We start from the raw sequence: 18,182 nt of genomic DNA on the forward strand, positions 1-18,182 counted from the left end.
AGAAGAGGTAATGGAAGTCTTAAAATGCATTAACGTAGATAAATCCCCAGAACCTGATGAAGCGTATCCCAAGACTTTGTGGCAGGCTAGGAAGGAAATTGCCGGTTCCCGAGGGGAGATATTCGTACCATTGATAGCCAAAGATGAAGCGCCCGAAGATTGGAGGGTGGCTAATGTTGTGCCATTATTTAAGAAAGGTTGCAGGGAAATGCCTACAAACTATAAACCGGTAAGCCTAACATCCATGGAGGGTAGGTTGTTAGAGGGAATTCTAAGAGACAGGGTCTACAGGCATATGGAGAGGCAAGGAATCATTTGGGAAAGTCAGCAAGGCTTTGTGTATGTGAAATCATATCTCACAAATTTGATTGAGTTTTTTGAAGGGGTGATCAAGAAAGTAGATGAGGGCAGTGCAGTAGACATTGTCTACATGAACTTTAGCAAGGCCTTTGACAAGATACCACATGGTGGATGGTTGAGTAAGGTTAAATCTCAGGGGATCGAGGGAGAGCTAGCCAATTGGATACAAAATTGGCTTGACAGTAGAAGACAGAGGGTGGTGGTGGAGGGTTGTTTTTCAGACTGGAGACCTGTGACCAGTGGTGTGCCACAGGGATTGGTGCAGGGTCCAATGTTATTCGTCATTTATATAAATGATTTAGATGAGAATTTAGGAGGTATGGTTAGTAAGTTTGTGGATGACACCAAGATTGGTGGTATAGTAGATAGTGAAGAAGATTATCTGAGAATATAGTGAGATCTTGATCAACTGGGCCGGTGGGCTGAGGAATGGCAGATGGAGTTTAATTTAGATAAATGCAAAGTGTTGTATTTTGGTAAGACAAACCAGGGCATGACTTACACACCAATGGTAGGGCCTTGGGGACAGTTATAGAATAAAGAGATCTAGGGGTACAGGTTCATAGCTCCTTGAAAATAGAGTCACAGGTAGACAGGCGATGAAGAAGGATTTTGGCATGCTAGCTTTCATCAGTCAGAACATTGAGTGTAGGAGTTGGAGCCTCTTATTGCAGCTGTGAAAGATATTGATGAGGCCACATGTGGAGTACTGATGCAGTCTGGTTACCATACTACAGAAAGGATATTTTTAAACTAGAAAGAGGGCAGAAAAGATTTACTAGGATGCTAGTAAATCTGGACTGGAAGGTTTGAGTTATAAGGCAAGGTTGGATGGGATGGGACTTCTTTCACTGGAGTGTAGGACGCTGAGGGTTGACCTTATAGAGGTATATAAAATCATGAGAGGAACAGATAAGGTAGATAGCTGACAGCTTTTCCCCATGGTAGGGGAGTCTAAAACTAGACGGCATAGTTTTAAGGTGACAGAGGAAAGACACAAAAGAGTCCAGGGGGGCAATTTTTACACACAGAGAGGGTAGTGAGTGTCTGAAAAGGGCTGCCAGAGGTAGTGGTGGATCGAATACAATCTTGTTATTCAGGTAACATTTAGACAGGTACATGGATGGGATAGGTATGGCAATATATGGACCAAATGCAGACAAATGGGATGAGCTTAAATTGTGAAAACTGGGCGGCATGGGCAAGTTGGGCCGAAGGGCCTGTTTCCATGATGTAGACCTCTATAACTTGATGCTATAGAGGATGGTAGTGGGCTAGGACAGTGCACAATTTGTCTTTATTTTCTTTGGACTCTCTTTTTGACTGGCTGAGCTGTTTGTTTGTGCCTATCTCTTCCAAAGTTCTGTAGCAGAGGCATGGACATCCATGGGATTAGCAGAACTCCATGCTAATGTGATTAGCATGATTTGATGATTTCAGAATTACCTTCCCAAGAGATGCCAAGTAGAAGTCTGAGTTAATGAAAGTGGAAACTGTTCAGCCTATTCTTCTAAGTAGCAAATTTTACCTAGATCTTACCACTGTAGAGAAGTGTGTTGAGGATGCAGGACTGGTCAACTTGCAATTTGGTATTCTTCGTCAGGTTGCTTTCTACACTGTTGTGCTCAGCTTGGACATAACAGCTGCGGATTTTGTGAAGCATCACATTGACTTCAATATCAGGTGGCAAATTGCTGGTGATTGTAGAGTTAAGATATGTGAAGCCTACAGCTTCGCATTTTCACGTATGATAGGTAGCAGCTTGGCAGCATTTGTATGCCTGATTTTGATTGTCAAACTAAAGTTTTTACAGACAGTTCCAATTGTTGTTGCAGTACTCCACAGTATGGAAAATTGGTGTAGCATTGTTAGTGTAAATCAACTCTCTAATGAGAATTTGGTGTATCTTTGACTTGGATCTCAGGTGAACAACACTGCACTGCTTTCTGTTCATTCTGGGATGTAGGTAAACACCCAGTGTAGATGACTTGAAGGCAGAAGATTATGGGCTGTATCTTGATTTTTTTTTCTTAGTGAGGACAGCATCAACCCTTTTGGAGGGACTCTCGCCTTGAAGCATAAAAGATTTCTAGCTGTATCTTACCAACCACACCTCATTAATTACCTACCTCACCCCAAAGGCATCCCTCACACACAGTTCAATCTCCACCTTGCCATGCATCATCAATGGAACAGCTCCCCAGCTGATGATACACCATTCCTATTACTGCTGGTGCTGGCCCTACAGGACTGAAGATTGCCCACTCCTCAGACAGAACCCCTGACCGTGAATATCCAAAGCTGATGACTGACTGACAAAGCTCCTGTACTACATGGCTATTGTGCCAGTGACTGATGATACCAAGACCCCTGACAGACATGGTCCCATGGTTGAAGAAATTGCAGTGTGTTTGCTGTGCACGCAGCTGGTATATGCTTAAATGAATTTGCTTTAGATGCTAGATTAATATTTTGGGATGCTGTACAACAAGATATCTCCATCCCCACAACCACCCCCACGTTCATCACCCCATCCGCAGCCCCAGACAGATCCTAGGCAGTCTCATTGTGAGCATATCTATATGGCAGTGCTGGTATGTTTGCATCTGGCTGAAGCCAATTTGCTAACTGGAATGACAAGGTGTGGTAAGGCAAAGCAAGTCACGGATGCTATGAGCATGCAGGTAGATATTAAGTGAACAATCAGGCAACTTTGAGATATGGTCCAATACATAAGCTGGGGACCTGTCCCTGTGCACAAAGTGTCCTTCCACTGCTGGTCACTGGTGTGCCCTGCAATGCAAGTCTGTGCTCCCCAAGCAGCCTGCAAGTAGATTAGAGATGTGCCAAGGTGGTCATGAGGGATTGGCAAATGTTGGATGCCAATGAACAAAAGGCATGTGTGCCTAGTGTAGCCTACGTTGCTCAGACACCAATAAAATTCTGCCCTGTGTCAACAAGTATCAGTGCTACAACACAATGCTGTGTTTTACTCCATTGTGGAAAATGGGGTCTGATGTTCCACCTCTTTGCTTACCCATCATACATCCACTCAAGTGGTAAAATTCCTTGGTGAGTTCAATAAGAGTGATACAAAGTATCTCAACAATATGTTTACAACAGTTTTCTTGCAACTGCCAGACTGAGAAGGTCATGTCAATTATAGATCTTCTATTTCTGAAACTGCACCTAGATTCAGGTAGATATGTTCAGCCAGGAACTGCAGTTTGACAGAGGCATTTCAGGAAAATGTTTTTCAGCAATGAGATGTCTTGACAGTTGCTGCAATTGCTATGGTCACCTTGTTCTTGTACACAATCACAATTTTTGTATCACTGTTAAAATCAGGTGAGAAACAATGAGCTGGCTTCCCTCTTTCCAACTTTCTTGTTTGGTCATGGCAAAGGTTTGAGCTTTGTTTTTAGCACAGGCTCTATCTCTCTCCAATTGAAAATATAGTTAACTCATGCTTACTCGAGCAGGAAGGAACCAATCACAATGCTTTCTTGAGCTAAGAGAAAGCAATTTTGCCAAGAGAAAAATTAAAAGACTGGAACATTAAGGATGTGGCCTTTGTGCAGGCACTTGGGGCTTCTCACGAACACTCACAGAAACTCACATGTAAGACTGGAGTCAGAGAATCAGGGGAAATCTGTGATGCCCACATTACATGAGTGAATAAAAGAAGTACACACACATTTAATATTAAAAAGGGAGTAGGGTCCAGAAGAAAAAGAAAATTTTTAAAAAACATAGTTTAATTCTTTGGATATCTTTGAAGTGTAATGCTTTAACCTGAGACAAAAATGGTTAATTGGATTCTTGGACTGTCATTAATGAATATTACAGTATTTTGTTTTGAGTTCTAAGTTTCTAGATTGTTTTTAGTCACTGCTGTAACTTGGTGCTTTTCTTCTGGAGAGACTGAGAGAGAGCCTTCTCCGTTTGAGTTCTCGGTCTATGATCCTTCCCTCTGCTCTGCATAACAGAGAACTTCTTAAAATAGCAGCTTGCTTGTAATCTGTCTGCTGAGTTCAATGTGTTCAGGGTTGATCGTTGATAGGTAATAGTTTCACCTCCATATTTTTCTTTTATATTCATTAATGGCACGTGGGTGATGCTGGCTAGGCAGCACTTATTGCCCATCTCTAATTGCCCAGAGGGCAGTTAAGAGTTAACCACATTGCTGTGGATCTGGAGTCACATGCAGACCAGACCAGGTAAGAGTAACAGATTCCTTCCCGAAAAGACATTAATGAACCAAGTGGATTTTTCCTGACAATTGTCAACGGCCATCATTAGACTCTTAATTCCACCATCTACTGTGGCCGGATTCAAACCCAGGTCACCAGAACATTTCCTGGGTCTCTGGATTAACAGATAGCATAAATGAAAATAACAAATGAGGGCTTTTTGCAACTCCCATCGGGGGCCTGATTGGTTTCATTACAAGTGGGCAAAGTACTAATTGCAACTCGTGCTAGGTTATGTTTAATCAACATTGGCTTTATGAAACCTGTCTGATGCCCATGACCATTACAAATCTGTTTTTGGTCTGATTATAAAACTATTTCAGCACATGAAAATCTCAGTACTAAATTAGCCGATGGAATTCAAAGAAACAATCATCCATATTTTATATCATTGTGACATCATTCACATCTTGACACAGTATCAGCTCCCCCCCCCCCCCCACCCCCAGCTCATCTCAGACAGAAACAGAAAACTTCATGCAGGTGCTATAGAAGTGCCAATTTGCCGTGCTCAATGAGTTTAAGTGTAATAGCAACAGCATCTAACATTTTAGCCAAGATAACCAAGTCAATAAGTTTACCAAGTTCCTCTACTATGAGTTGATATCCAGCTCTACTTGACAGGCAGTTTTTGCCTACTGTCTGCTTCCTGTTAGCTGTCGATGTTCGGTCCATGCTAATATGCTATCCCCTATGCAATTGGCTTTTATTTGCCACAATAACATTTGATGTGGCATGTAATCAAATGCCTTCTGGAAGTCTAATACACCTGACTGTTCCCCTTTGTCCACAGCACATGTTGCTTCCTCAAAGAACTTCAGTTGATTGATAAACATGATTTCTCTTTTACAAAACTATGTTGACTCTGCCTGATTACTTTCAACTTATTCAAGTGCCCACTATAATTTCTTTAATAACAGCTTCTGACATTTCCCTATGACAGATCTTCATTAACCTGTTTCCTGCTTCCTGTCTCCCTCTCATTTCAATAAAGGAGTTACATTTGCAATCTTCGAATCTAATGGGATATTTGGAGTTTTGGAAAATTAAAACCATTGCATTAACAGATGTGGCAGTGATATGCTCACCAGCATGTGTTCTTGACTTTAATCTAGCTAACAAACCTGCCAAGTTGTCAGTGGGATGTGCCAAAGGCAGTCATGCTGGTGTGTCCTCTGAGGAACCTGTGGTTCTTTTCCCTCGGAGGTGAAGCAGGAGATGTTTGCAGGGCTACCCTCTCGATGGTTGAAATTGTACAGACTGGTATGTGCAGGAGACACAAGGGACAATGAGTTATGGAATAGGGGTGGAGGTTCAGGCATTTTTAGAGTACATTCCCAGTGGAGATAATGGGAGAGCAGCAAAACAACAGACAATGATTCTGTCTTTGTTGCTGGGACATGGAGGTTTTGTCTTCACCACATGAATGGTTATGGTCCTCTCCTGCTAAGTCCTAGGAGTGGATGAGGAGATGAATGTCAAGCAACCCAGAGTCTATCTTGACTGACTCAGCCCTAATGTGGGCTGCTTTCTCATGGAATGAGACCATGGGACAGATTGAATGACATGAAGGTGGTGGCACAGCTGTAGTGTTGGTGCAGGTTGGGGGAAGATGGTGTCCTGACTGAGTGAGTTGGCATCACAGAGGGCATGCAGGGTTCATAGACTGGGTATTGGCATGGGTGACAATGAGTGACAGAAGATGTTGTGTGAATTAGTGAGAATGGTAAATCATGAGCTTTGGTGGAAAGTGGGTGCAATAATGAAGTTAGAGTGAGTGTGATGTAGCAAAGAGAAGACGGTGGCACAAGAGCACAAGGAGTCACTGACCTTCTAGTGGCATTTCTGGGTGTTCCTTTGGCCTGTTGGCACCTCACTGACCGAAGTGGCAATTTTAGACCAGGTTGGTGGGATCTGATGGCATGGTGCCCTGTGGCAGTGCTGAGGAACGATGGCAGCCCTACTCTGCACCTCCTTATCCACTAAAACAGGTCACTGTCAGCAAAGTGTGGAGCTAACTTCCCTCTATCCGCCATCTACAGGGCAATTCATGAGAAAAGGGAATTGTGCAGGCTAGCTCTGCACTAACAGCATTTGACCTGGTGCACAACTGCATTTTAAGTATGGCGCTAATGCTGGGAATCCTCTGGCAAGAGGGAAGATAGCACAAGTGGGGTGCTGTAGATGTCAGGTACATACCTAACTGCTTTAGAACTGGTAGATCATGGAACACAACATAAGGAAAATTATTACTTGGAAGATTACCTTGTCTCGTCTGAAAAGGGCAATATAACTCAATACATGTAGGAAGTGCTCCCACACTTTGAAAGTCCACACTATTTTCCTAACTCCACTTCCACAATTCCACATAGACTACTGAACCTCAGTCTAGCCGTCTTCCTTGCTCATTACCTTATCAGCAGTTACATAACATGAATCAATCTGAGAACAACATTAAATATAACCTTTCCTGTATGACTAGAACCACTATAAATAGCATAAATAGACTAGAAGTAATAATGTTTTACCTTTTATTACAACCAATTAAAAAGTGAGGCTAAACTATTCAGCTGTTCCCTCACATTTTCTATGGATGTCTAAACTATTCTTTCTTCTCATTTTCCGATGCTTCTGCTGGATCCAATCTGTAGACCAGGTTGTTAATGACTAGGAGACAGCGAGGACTGCATATGCTTGAAGCCAGAACCAATAAACATGGAGCTGGACAAACATAGCAAGTCAGACAGCATCAGAGGAGCAGGAAAGTCAACATTTCAAGCCAGAATCCTTTGCCAGGGCTGAGGAGGGGGAGGCGAGCACAGAAATAAATAGAGGGAGAGGAGTGGGTCTGGGGAAAGGTAAGTGTGATAATGATTGGTGGATGCAGGTAAGGGGTTATAGTGATCAGTCAGTAGGAAGGGTGGAGCGGATCGGTGAGTAGGAAGATGGACAGGTTTGGTCAGGTCAGGGAGGTGGGGCATGGGATTAGGCTGGGGCTAGAGGGATTTTGTAGCTGTTGATGTTAATATTCAGGCCCTTGTAAGCTCTGAAGGCAAAATATCCAACATTGTTCCTCCAGTGTACATTTGGCCTCACTTTGACAGTGGAGGAGGCCAAGGATGGACATGTCACCAGAGGGTGGGGGGTGGGAGGGGGAATTAAAATGGATGGCAACCGGAAGGTTGGGTTGGTTGGTACGTGCAGAGCACAGATGCACCACAAACTGATCCCCTAGCCTGCATCTGGTCTCCCTGATATAGAGGAGACCACATCGGGAGAAACAGATGCTATAAATCATGTTGGATGAGGTGCAGGTGAATCTCTGCCGGATTCAGAAGGATTTTTTGGGGCCTGGACAGAGGTGAGAGGGGAGGTATGGGGGCAGGTGTTGCACCTGTTGCGGTTGCAGGGAAAGGTACCGGGTGTGGTGAAAGGGTTGGTGGGGAGTGTGGAACTGATGAGGGAGTCACAGAGTGAACGGTCCCTGTGGAAAGCGGAAAGCGGACAGGGTTGGGGAGGGAAATATCTTCCTGGTGGTGGGATCTGATTGTAGGTGGCAGAAATGTCGGAGGATGATGCATTGGATTCAAAGGTTGGTGGGGTGGTACGTGAGGGCTTGAGGGACTCTATCCTTATTGTTGTTGGGGGGAGGGGATTTGAAAGCAGAAGTGCAGGAAATGGGGGAGATGTGGTTGAGGGCATTCTTAATCCTCACCCTCAACAATTTTTCCTTTGATTCCTCCCACTTCCTACAAACCAAAGAGGTGACCATGGGCACCTGCGTGGGCCCGAGCTATGGTTGCCTCTTTGTAGGAATCGTGAAAAAGTCCCTCTTCAACAATTACACCAGCACCATCCCTCACCTCTTTCTCCTTTCCCGCGAGGAGATTCACCAATTCATCAACTTCGCCAACATCTTCCACCCCAACCTCAAATTCACCTGTACCATTTCTGACACCTCCTTCCCTTTCCTGGACCTCTCCGTCTCCATCTCCGGAAACTGACTCACCACTGACATCCATTTCAAACACACTGACTCCCACAACTACCTCGACTACGCCTCCTCTCACCCACCATCCCTCAAAAATGCTATTCTATACTCTCTGTTCCTCTGCTCCCAGGATGAGGCGTTCCAGAACATCCCAGATATCCTCCTAAGTTAGAGACCGTAGTTTCTCCTCCTCTGTAATTAAGGATCCCCTCAACCGTATCTCCCCATTTCCTGCACTTCTGCCCTCAAACATCCTTTCCCCAACAACAGTAAGGATAGAGTCCCCCTAATCTTCATGTACCACCCCACCAACCTCCGAATCCAACGCATCATCCTCCGACATTTCCACCACCTACAATCTGACCCCACCACCAGAAAGATATTTCCTTCTCCACCCCTATCCACTTTTACTTTGTGACTGCCTTGTCAGCTCAATCCTCCCCATCAACCTCTCCATCACATCGCATACCTTTACCTGCAACCGCAGGAGGTGCTACACCTGGCCCTACACCTCCCCTCTCACTTCTGTCCAAGGCCCCAAGCAATCCTTCCAGATCTGGCAGAGATTCACCTGCATCTCATCCAACCTTATCTACTGTATCCATTGCTCCCGATGTAGTCTCCTCTATATCGGGAGATCAAATGCAGACTAGGGGACCGGTTCATGGAGCATCTGCACTCTGCATGCACCAACCAACTTGACCTTCTGGTTGCCATTCATTTTAATTCCCACACCCACACCCCCAGCAACTTGTCCATCCTCGGTCTGCTCCACTGTCAAAGTGAGGCCAAACGTAAACTGCAGAAACAACATCTGATATTTCGCCTTGGGAGCTTATAGCCCAATGGCCTGAATATTGACTTCACCAGCTTCAAAATTCCTCTCGCCCCGGCCTTAGCCCATGCCCCACCTCCCTAACCTGACCTAACCTGTCCATCTTCTTACTCACCTATCTGCTCCACCCTTCCTACTGACCAATCACCATAACCTCTTACCTGCATCAACCTATCACCATCCCACCTACCTTTTCCCAGACCCACCCCCTCCCTGTATTTATTTCTGGGCTCCCCTCCCTGTCCTCAGTACTGACAAAGGGTTCTGGCTTGAAATGTTGACTTTCCTGCTCCTCTGATGCTGTCTGACCTGCTGTGTTTGTCCAGCTCCATGTTAATTGACTGTTGACCCGGTTGACTGCTCTTGTCAATTTCAAAAAGCTAACAAGCTAACCAAAAACTAAAAAAAACTTAGCAAGGGCAAGTATATATAACATTTCAAACTGAGGCTTTAAACATGGCTGTAAAATGTGACGCCATTCTTCCTTTGCAGGTTATAACAGAAAAGATTAGTTTTCACCTGAATATCTAACACGTATGCAACAATGTGATGCTAATTAGAAGGTATTCTCCTCCAGAATCAGAATCTTCAAAGAAACAATAAATAGGGCCATCTTTTCATTATTTCACCAGGTTTTTATCACTTACTTCCGCCCAGTTACTATGAGAGATCATTTAAACCCAAACAAGAAATTCCAGGCAATAACAATTTAAATACAGTACAGACAGACTTCTATTCTTGCTCCCAATACTCACATTACTGTTCTATTTCTAATAATTAGAGCAAGCAGACTATCCAAGCTGAGAATCCATGCATGTTCACTTGTTTGACCTCACTTTTCATTGGCACCACTACCTTAACCTTTGGTTGTAATAAGGACAACGATGCCAAAGGATTCAATTTAGGACCTCCATCTGCACCATTTATTTCAAGATTCAAATATACAACTTGAAATAAATTAAAAATGAGATTATCTATGCTGAAAAGAATTTAAATTTGGAGGATCTGAAACTGAATACTTGATGAACAATGAATAAATAAATAAAGGTTTGTGAGCTATCAGCAATAAATAACTTCCAAATCTATCTCTATATTAATAGTAATTCAAGCTGAACTCACTATGAAAATTAAGAGACACCTTATTACTACAAAATGCAGCAATTAATTTGCAGGTGGAAGCTGATATCTTACCCAAACTTTAGTCTTCATGGAGACCATCTGCTGATTTTAAAGGCCACATCTTGTTCTCTTCCCAATAGCCATCTGCCTGCCCAATAAAGTGGAAACCGACAGGTCCAAACTATAGGACAGTGCTGATCTAAGGGGAAAGCATTTAGGGCATCTTTGGGGCTGAGACATGGGGAATTCAGGTGAACAGCAACCAATCTTTCTGGGGGCCATCGTAAAAGACCCCCACTTCAGCCTGACACCATGAAAGAAACATCGATTCATCTTAAGGAGGATTGAGTTTTCCTTTCTTCCAGGTTTTACCAGGACCTCTACCCTTCATGGGTTCCTGGTTCAGTAGACCATTGTCATTGAGTCCTGTGGATGTTGAAGAATCCTGATGAGAACATATTAATGAGGTTCCCACTCAAGTCAGGCAGGAGAGTCAGATGGTTAACATCAAGCCCAATTAAAAGGTTGATGGGAAGGGTTTGAGCTAGACTGGGGCCATAATTCTTGCACAATATTCTCACCAGTCAGCTTGAGTTAAAATTCTTTCTTTTTGACTCTGGATGTGACATTCCTCAGTTTGACTGCAATTGCAAGCTGAAAGGGAAAAACGAGCAACATTACTTACCAATTGTAACAGCATTTTCATATCGTTTGATAATGTCGAAGGAATTGCGTATATTTCCTTCAGTGATGCGAAACACAATCTCTGGCTGGACACTGGGAAAAGCTGGAGATGCTGCTCGGAGGAATATGATTTCTGAAAAAGGAAGCCTAATGTCAATTACTCTTGTCTGTGCCCCTTGCAGATATTTCTGAGAGTTTGATAAGACACAGGTTCTCTGCCTGTACTCTGTTGCCATGTCACCACATTGCATAAAAGGAGTGAAATAAAAGCAGGCAAAGTCTGGAAGTGTAGACAGAATAAACTGTCACAATATCTGAATAGTCCCATTGTACTGCATCACCAGCTGACTTCATTTGAGCAAACTGAGACAAGAATTTTTCTGCAATAGAATTATTTGAGTTCAGGACTTCATTGAGACAAATGGTACCAGTGCCTCAATTACACATCCCAGTTTTTCAATTTTTATTTATCTTGAAAGATATCTATTTGTATTTTCTCTTTCATCTTGTATTCTTCACTTATGTTGTTTTTGTACTTTGAACTGGTATTGGGTAAATTTCATTTAAAGTGTCATTCCCAATTTCCTCTCAAATACTGTTGAAAGAGACAACTTCCTGTTCAAAAATCTTTCCCAAGAGATCACAACTCCATTGTAACAAGGTTCCACTTAAGAAGCCTTGCTTACCTCCCATCACTGTTCTATATGATCATGCAAATTGTGAGTTGGTCACTTAGCCCCTTTGCCATTCAATGAAATCATGGCTGAGTGATTACTCCATATTCACTTCTAAACCTGATAATTTGCTGCCTCCTTGCTAATCAGGAATCTGTCTACCACTACTTTAAAAATATTCAAGGATGCTTCTTACTCTACCTTTTAGAAAGAAAATACTAAAAACACACAACCCTCCAAAAGAAACAAAAATCTCCTTAGATTGTTGTCAATCTTAATGCATAATCCACTTTCTTTAAACAGAGACCCCTAGTTATACATTCTCCCAACAAGAGGAAATATCCTATTCCCTAATAAGACCCTTCAGGGATCTTAAATGATCTTCAATCACGTTGCCTCTTACTCTTGTGAACTCAAACAAATCTAACCATCTAACTTTTCCTCATAGAACAACCCACCTATTCCATACTATTAACCTAATAAACCTTCTCTGAGTTGCCTCCAACACATTCATATCCTTCTTCACATAGGAGACCAAAACTGTAAACAGTTCTCATTATGATACCAGCAGTAGGTCAGTGACACGGCTGTTCTTGAGAGAAGTGTGTCCATCACCAATATCAGTAAATTTGAGGTTGTTATTTTGCTCTACAGACATTGGAACTTGAGGCAGCAGGGCTTAGTGCTCGTGGGCAACCTGGCCATTTTTCTTCTGAATGTATCACTTCAAAGGTTTCATGGTGGCAAAAATGTAAGCTTGGGGCAATATAAATAGATGAATAATTTCATCTGAAACTAACATTGGTCAGTAAGGGTATACAGTCAGGAGACTATGCATGAGTGAGGTATAGACTAAATTAGCAGAGAATTAGATTCATATGGGAGTTTGGGGGCATGGGGGAAGCAGTGCTTTGAATATGGATTTATATAAACAATAGAGTATTAAGCATTATTCAGATTTATCAATGCTGGTAAGGTTTAGCAACTGTTGTAAGGTTTATTAATTTAAGTTCCTTGCTAATGGCTTCTTGTTTATGCTGCCAGTTGCCTCTGCCCTAAGCACTTGGCAGAGACAGTGTTCCAGAGGGACATATCTGTTTCTGCAGTTATTAGTGGTGGAAATGGGCAATAGGAGAGATGTTATGGTTCTACATAGCAGCCAGATTGCCCTTAAGGACAACCCTCAGAAGGGCGTGAGTGCAAATGGCCTTAGGAGATAACTTTCAGAGTCTGGACCCAAAACCAGGCAGCAGTGCCATAAGAGGTCTTATAATCTCATATATGTGATCTGGATCAGTGGATGCATCTTCATACCTCAGCAAGTTTAAGTCACTCATGACATAACTTATATACTGGAACTGTAGATAATGTCTTCCTGGAACCATTACATTCCTGAGCTTAAGGTTTCTCAGTTTTAAGTGGCCTCTTCAGGGTTTTATCCCAAAACTCTGGTTTGTTATGATCACTAACAGTTTACTCCAAGGTAATCTAATTTCACTATATCCTTCCTTTCTCAGGAGCACTGGTGTATATAAGCATCTACATCAGAGTAATTCATAGGACTGTGCAAAATAACACAAAAAAATTCTCTGTCTCCAAGCTGTTGTTATTTCCTTTAAGCTTAAAAAAACCCTCTTCTGACCTTCTATTCTAGAGCTTATTTATCTTGTAAAACGGTACTAATAAGAATCCATTAATTCTAAAATTAGGCCTCAAAAACAGTTTTGTAAGAAATCACCACGGCTGCTGAAATAATTTCCAATTAACTTCAGACACACTTAAAACCCAAATGCTACTAACTTAAAAACTAAAGTCCACAAGCTAATTACTCAAAAGCCAAAATGTAAAATCATGCAGTCTACATCGCAACTGTCACTGCTGCTCCCCTTTTAATTGCTGCCTCTGTGTACAGAGATCATCTGATCCTTTGCCCTTCCTGGGGATGCAGCAAAAATCCTGCCAAATCCACAAACTCACCATATCATCTCCAAACACTTCAGAGGAGTTCTGGACACTTTGCAATAATAGAAGTTATTCACAGATGCCTTACCTATAACTTTAATAAACATTAATGCAGAGCTTGTCTTGCAGCTTCATTGTTTGCCACATAATGTACAAATGAATTTTCTAGACCTGAATGGCTCAGATTTAGTATCCTTGCATCACGTCAGCTGATTGGGTTGTGTGACATCTTGATAGCGTTGACTCACAGCTTTCCTTTATCACCATGTAGGCTACACATGAAGTGATTGGCAGAGCATCACACCCCATCAAAGTTACACTAGGTCTCAATGCAATTGATTTCATGTTCCCACACACATTAATTGCCTTAATGATAGGTCAAGTCCTGTACAAAAGTAACTTTATTCCCGTTAAGTGTTCTCACCTATTGGTCCAAGGAATTCCCTGTAGGTAGGCAGTGAAATTACAGTGTAGGACACTGTGTTAACAGAGTCCAGTATGCATCGTGTATCACCCGGGCGGCAGGACTTTATGCATCGAACAGTATCTGTACTGCCTACTCTTAATCTGTAAAGAAGAAAAAGCAGTTAGTGAAGAAAGGCAATAGCTATTCACCTTAATTCACTTTTTATTAAATCTGATTGTTATTTCAGCAGATTCTGGTTCACTGCAAGTGAAGTTGGGTAGGCTGTACTTGTTTCTTACTTCATCTTGAACAAGATGAAGAATTTAAAAATGTCGAGATACACCTTAACTTTATGTTATGGTGTAAAATGGTGACAATATTCTTTGTAAACCTAGTTTCAGAGCATGGACCTTTATCACACCCAGGGTGGTGTTTCCTATTTCTGACTCTTGTGTTCTTGTGGAATCTTTTAAATGAACTCAAACGTTACACTAGAAACAAAATCAAGAAAGGTGTAAAACTAGCAGTTGACTTGCAACCATCTATTATACAATTTTCCACAAAGTTAACAGCTGCTACACATTTTTTAAAGCTTAGACAACCAAGTTAGATGGAGATAGCACAGTGTAATTGATCTGAACGTGAAGGTCTCCTTTTCTGATTTATGATAAGGATGAAATGAACAGAGCTTTGCCCAATCAGATCTAGTTCAACAAAAATTATTGCATCACACAGAAACATCAGAAGGATGGTTGATGTGCACAGAGGGAGTTGCTCTTTGTGATTAAAGCATGTTCAGAATGCTTGAAAAAAACAATTGTTTCTGGGACTGACATTATATATAAATGTATTTTAATGAATTGAAAATTTAATTGAGTTCAATCTGGTTGGTTAGAAAGAAGTCTATAGGTTCAAAGTAATTAAAATATCACGATATGACCAGTTAATTAAGAGGATCAGCAAGAATCACTTGTATTAGAAATGCAGGAGAACAGGATTCATGATAATAAATACATGGTTTAAGCATCATAAAAGGATATATTATATTATACATACATATATATCGATATATATATACATATATATATGAAAAATGTTTGGTAATACAGAAAGATTCCAACTACAGTATGTAAGGGGAGGACGAAGCTACAGGGATAGTGTGAAGAACTCAAAGGCTCAGCGTAAAGTCAGTGCAGACTCAGATCAAAATCTTGTGGAACTGGAAACAATATCCCACTGAAATATGCAGAAAATGGTGGAACCTAGAGAGACTGAAAAAAGTAAATGAAGAATTTATAAATGATGTAAATAAAACACTGGCTAGAAATGACATGGATATCAAAACAAATGAGCAACGGAGACAGATGAAAGAATCTGTCAAGGAAGGAAGGGCAAACCAGGATCAGGTTTTTAAAGAGGAAAAGGGATCAAAAAACCATGGGTTATGACTGAAATGTTACAAAAAGTGGAAGAAAAGTGAAAGTAGATGAATATCAAGATTGAAGTACAGACATTTGAAAAATGAATTAAGAAGAGAAACCAAAACCAGAACATAAGCACAGGAAGGTTATAAGAGCAGTGTGGTATACTTGAAGTATACTTGAAGATGGGATCGACCAGGAAGAGTATATATGCAAAAGCAAACGAGATTAATGGCACTCAGGATAAAGTACTGAAAACAACAGCACTGCTAAGTAGGGAAAGTATTTAATGAACAAATCCTGATAAAATCAGAAAAAAAATGGAAAAACTAGATTGAAAAGCTATATGCACAGATTTTTAGAAAATTGAATGAGTTAGAGGAATTGAGTAATGTTAACACTATTCTCATTGGACCAGAAATACAAGGGGAGATGAAAGTAACCATAAAAGAAATTTTTAAAAATCTATTCATAATATACATTCTATGAGAAGAATAGTAAGAAATATTTTCTAATTACATCTATTGCTGCATCTTAATAGCAGTTTGAAAGAAAAGTTGCTGTATTGGTACAAAATCTCTGGTACTAATAATGCATCAGGTTAACACCATAATATTGTCTGACATCACATTGCCTGCTGAAAAGTGTTGCCCCAGCCTGGAAAGAAAGATGTTCAAGAAAATGAAAGCTTACAGGCAGGAATTAGAATAATGAACGAATACAAGCAACAATGAAAAGAATTTGAATAGTTCACTCAGATTCCTTGATATTAATGTAAGGAGGCAATGGCATATTGATAATGTGACTGGATTAGTAATCCAAAGGCCCAGGCCAGTGCAAGTAAAACTAATTTAAAATCAATTTTATCTTAGTAATGGTGATGTTATCCATTGTCGTAAAAACTCATTAATGCTCTTTCGGGAATAAAATGTGCCATTATCATCTAGTCTGCCCTACATCTGACTCTAAACCGACAACAATATGGTTGATTCTTAAATGCCCTGTAAAATGACCTAGCAAGTCACTCAGTTGTATAAAAATCACAATAGAATCTAAAAGTAATGAAATCTGATGGACCACCCAAGCATCAACCAAGGCACTAAAACCAAAGGCAAACCAAACTAGTCAATCCTGCAAAGTTCTCCTTACTAATTGGGAGCAGGTCAAGCAATATATTCATTGAATCATACTTTACAGACTTCTGTGCTGGACTGAATTTGCGCATAAGTGCAATACAGCTCATTCTTTCAGCTGCTGGAGCAGATGATAGGCTCGCTGAAGATAGGATTCAGATAGTTGGATCAATCTAGGGAAACCTTGCCATACAGTCCAGATTGTACCACATAACCCCAGCATGCTGTGCTCTGTTCAACATTAGCTGCAGAGAATTGTGAGATAATCACTAGAGATGACAGAAAGAAATCCTCCATGACAATCCCTTATATTGACACTTAGCTGATTTTTAGTAAAATTAAACCCTGTGTGTTCACCCAAATTAGTCTTCTACTTCCAACGTACAAGATTTTCAGCCTTTACAGTGCCAAGAACAAGTTGCTAGCTCAAATTTTTTGATGCAAAAAAATCAAACAAGATATACACTGATATCTCCACAAGGTTACAGGATAGTTCATTCATCCAGAGAGTCGCTAAAGTCACTTCATGGCTGCAAACATTTGTTTCCTGAATGATCCCAGTCTTTTAACCAGGAATCACTTCCTTGCATTGATCGCTCTGTAACTTTTTTCTTAATTTGAACCATTTCCCCCTCATCCTTCGCTCAGAATCTAAGTTAAAATCAAGTTTTGAATTTACTTCTTTCATTCCCCTATTATTCCTCAAAATCTGTAGGGGATCATCTCTCATCTCAAGCAAAAAGAAAACTCAAAGCCTTCTCCTTATAACTCAAATCTTGAAACCAAATTCTTCTCTGCAATACTTCCAGCATCTGAATATATTCCTCCATTTTCAGCATCTAGAACTGGCTCTGAGTTCCAAAGGAGAGGCATGCTGGACTTGAAACATTAACTCTATTTCTCTGACCACAGATGCTGCCAGAGCCACTGAATTTCACCAATGCTTTCTGTTTTTGGTCCAGTACTCAATGTATTGTTTGACTAAAACATTGTGCAATTTAATAATGGCTTTCTTAGACATTTACTCTTCAGTTTTTCCTAGGCCATTCTATTGATTGCAGTTCTGAATTGGACAATCAGCTTAGACCTAGGTCTTTCCTCACTTCATCTGTAGATTTTACAGCACCATTCATTGAATACTTCTGTTTGATTTCCATTAGTTCAATATTTCGCAATTATCTACCATACTTTACTAACGTGTTTTGTCTAACTTATTCTGTAACTTTTGAGCTGCACCTTCATTGCCAAGATACCAAGGTGTAGAGCTGGATGAACACAGCAGGCCAAGCAGCATCAGAGGAGCAGGAAGGCTGACGTTTCGGGCCTAGACCCTTCTTCAGAAAA

The 18,182-nt window shown here is 41.1% G+C and overlaps 1 protein-coding gene across 1 annotated transcript in view; it reads right to left on the reverse strand.

Moving 5' to 3' along the window:
- fbln1 (fibulin 1) overlaps positions 1-18,182 on the reverse strand; it is a 150,879-nt gene that overhangs the window by 27,449 nt on the left and 105,248 nt on the right. The window contains exons 15-16 of the mRNA XM_048607709.1: positions 14,303-14,445; positions 11,244-11,375 (exon numbers count right to left, since the gene is read on the reverse strand). Coding sequence (XP_048463666.1) covers positions 11,244-11,375; positions 14,303-14,445 — 275 coding nt within the window. The remainder of the gene's footprint in view (positions 1-11,243; positions 11,376-14,302; positions 14,446-18,182) is intronic.

Source organism: Rhincodon typus, chromosome 18 (assembly GCF_021869965.1).
Source record: "Rhincodon typus isolate 14 chromosome 18, sRhiTyp1.1, whole genome shotgun sequence".
Lineage (NCBI taxonomy): Eukaryota > Metazoa > Chordata > Chondrichthyes > Orectolobiformes > Rhincodontidae > Rhincodon > Rhincodon typus.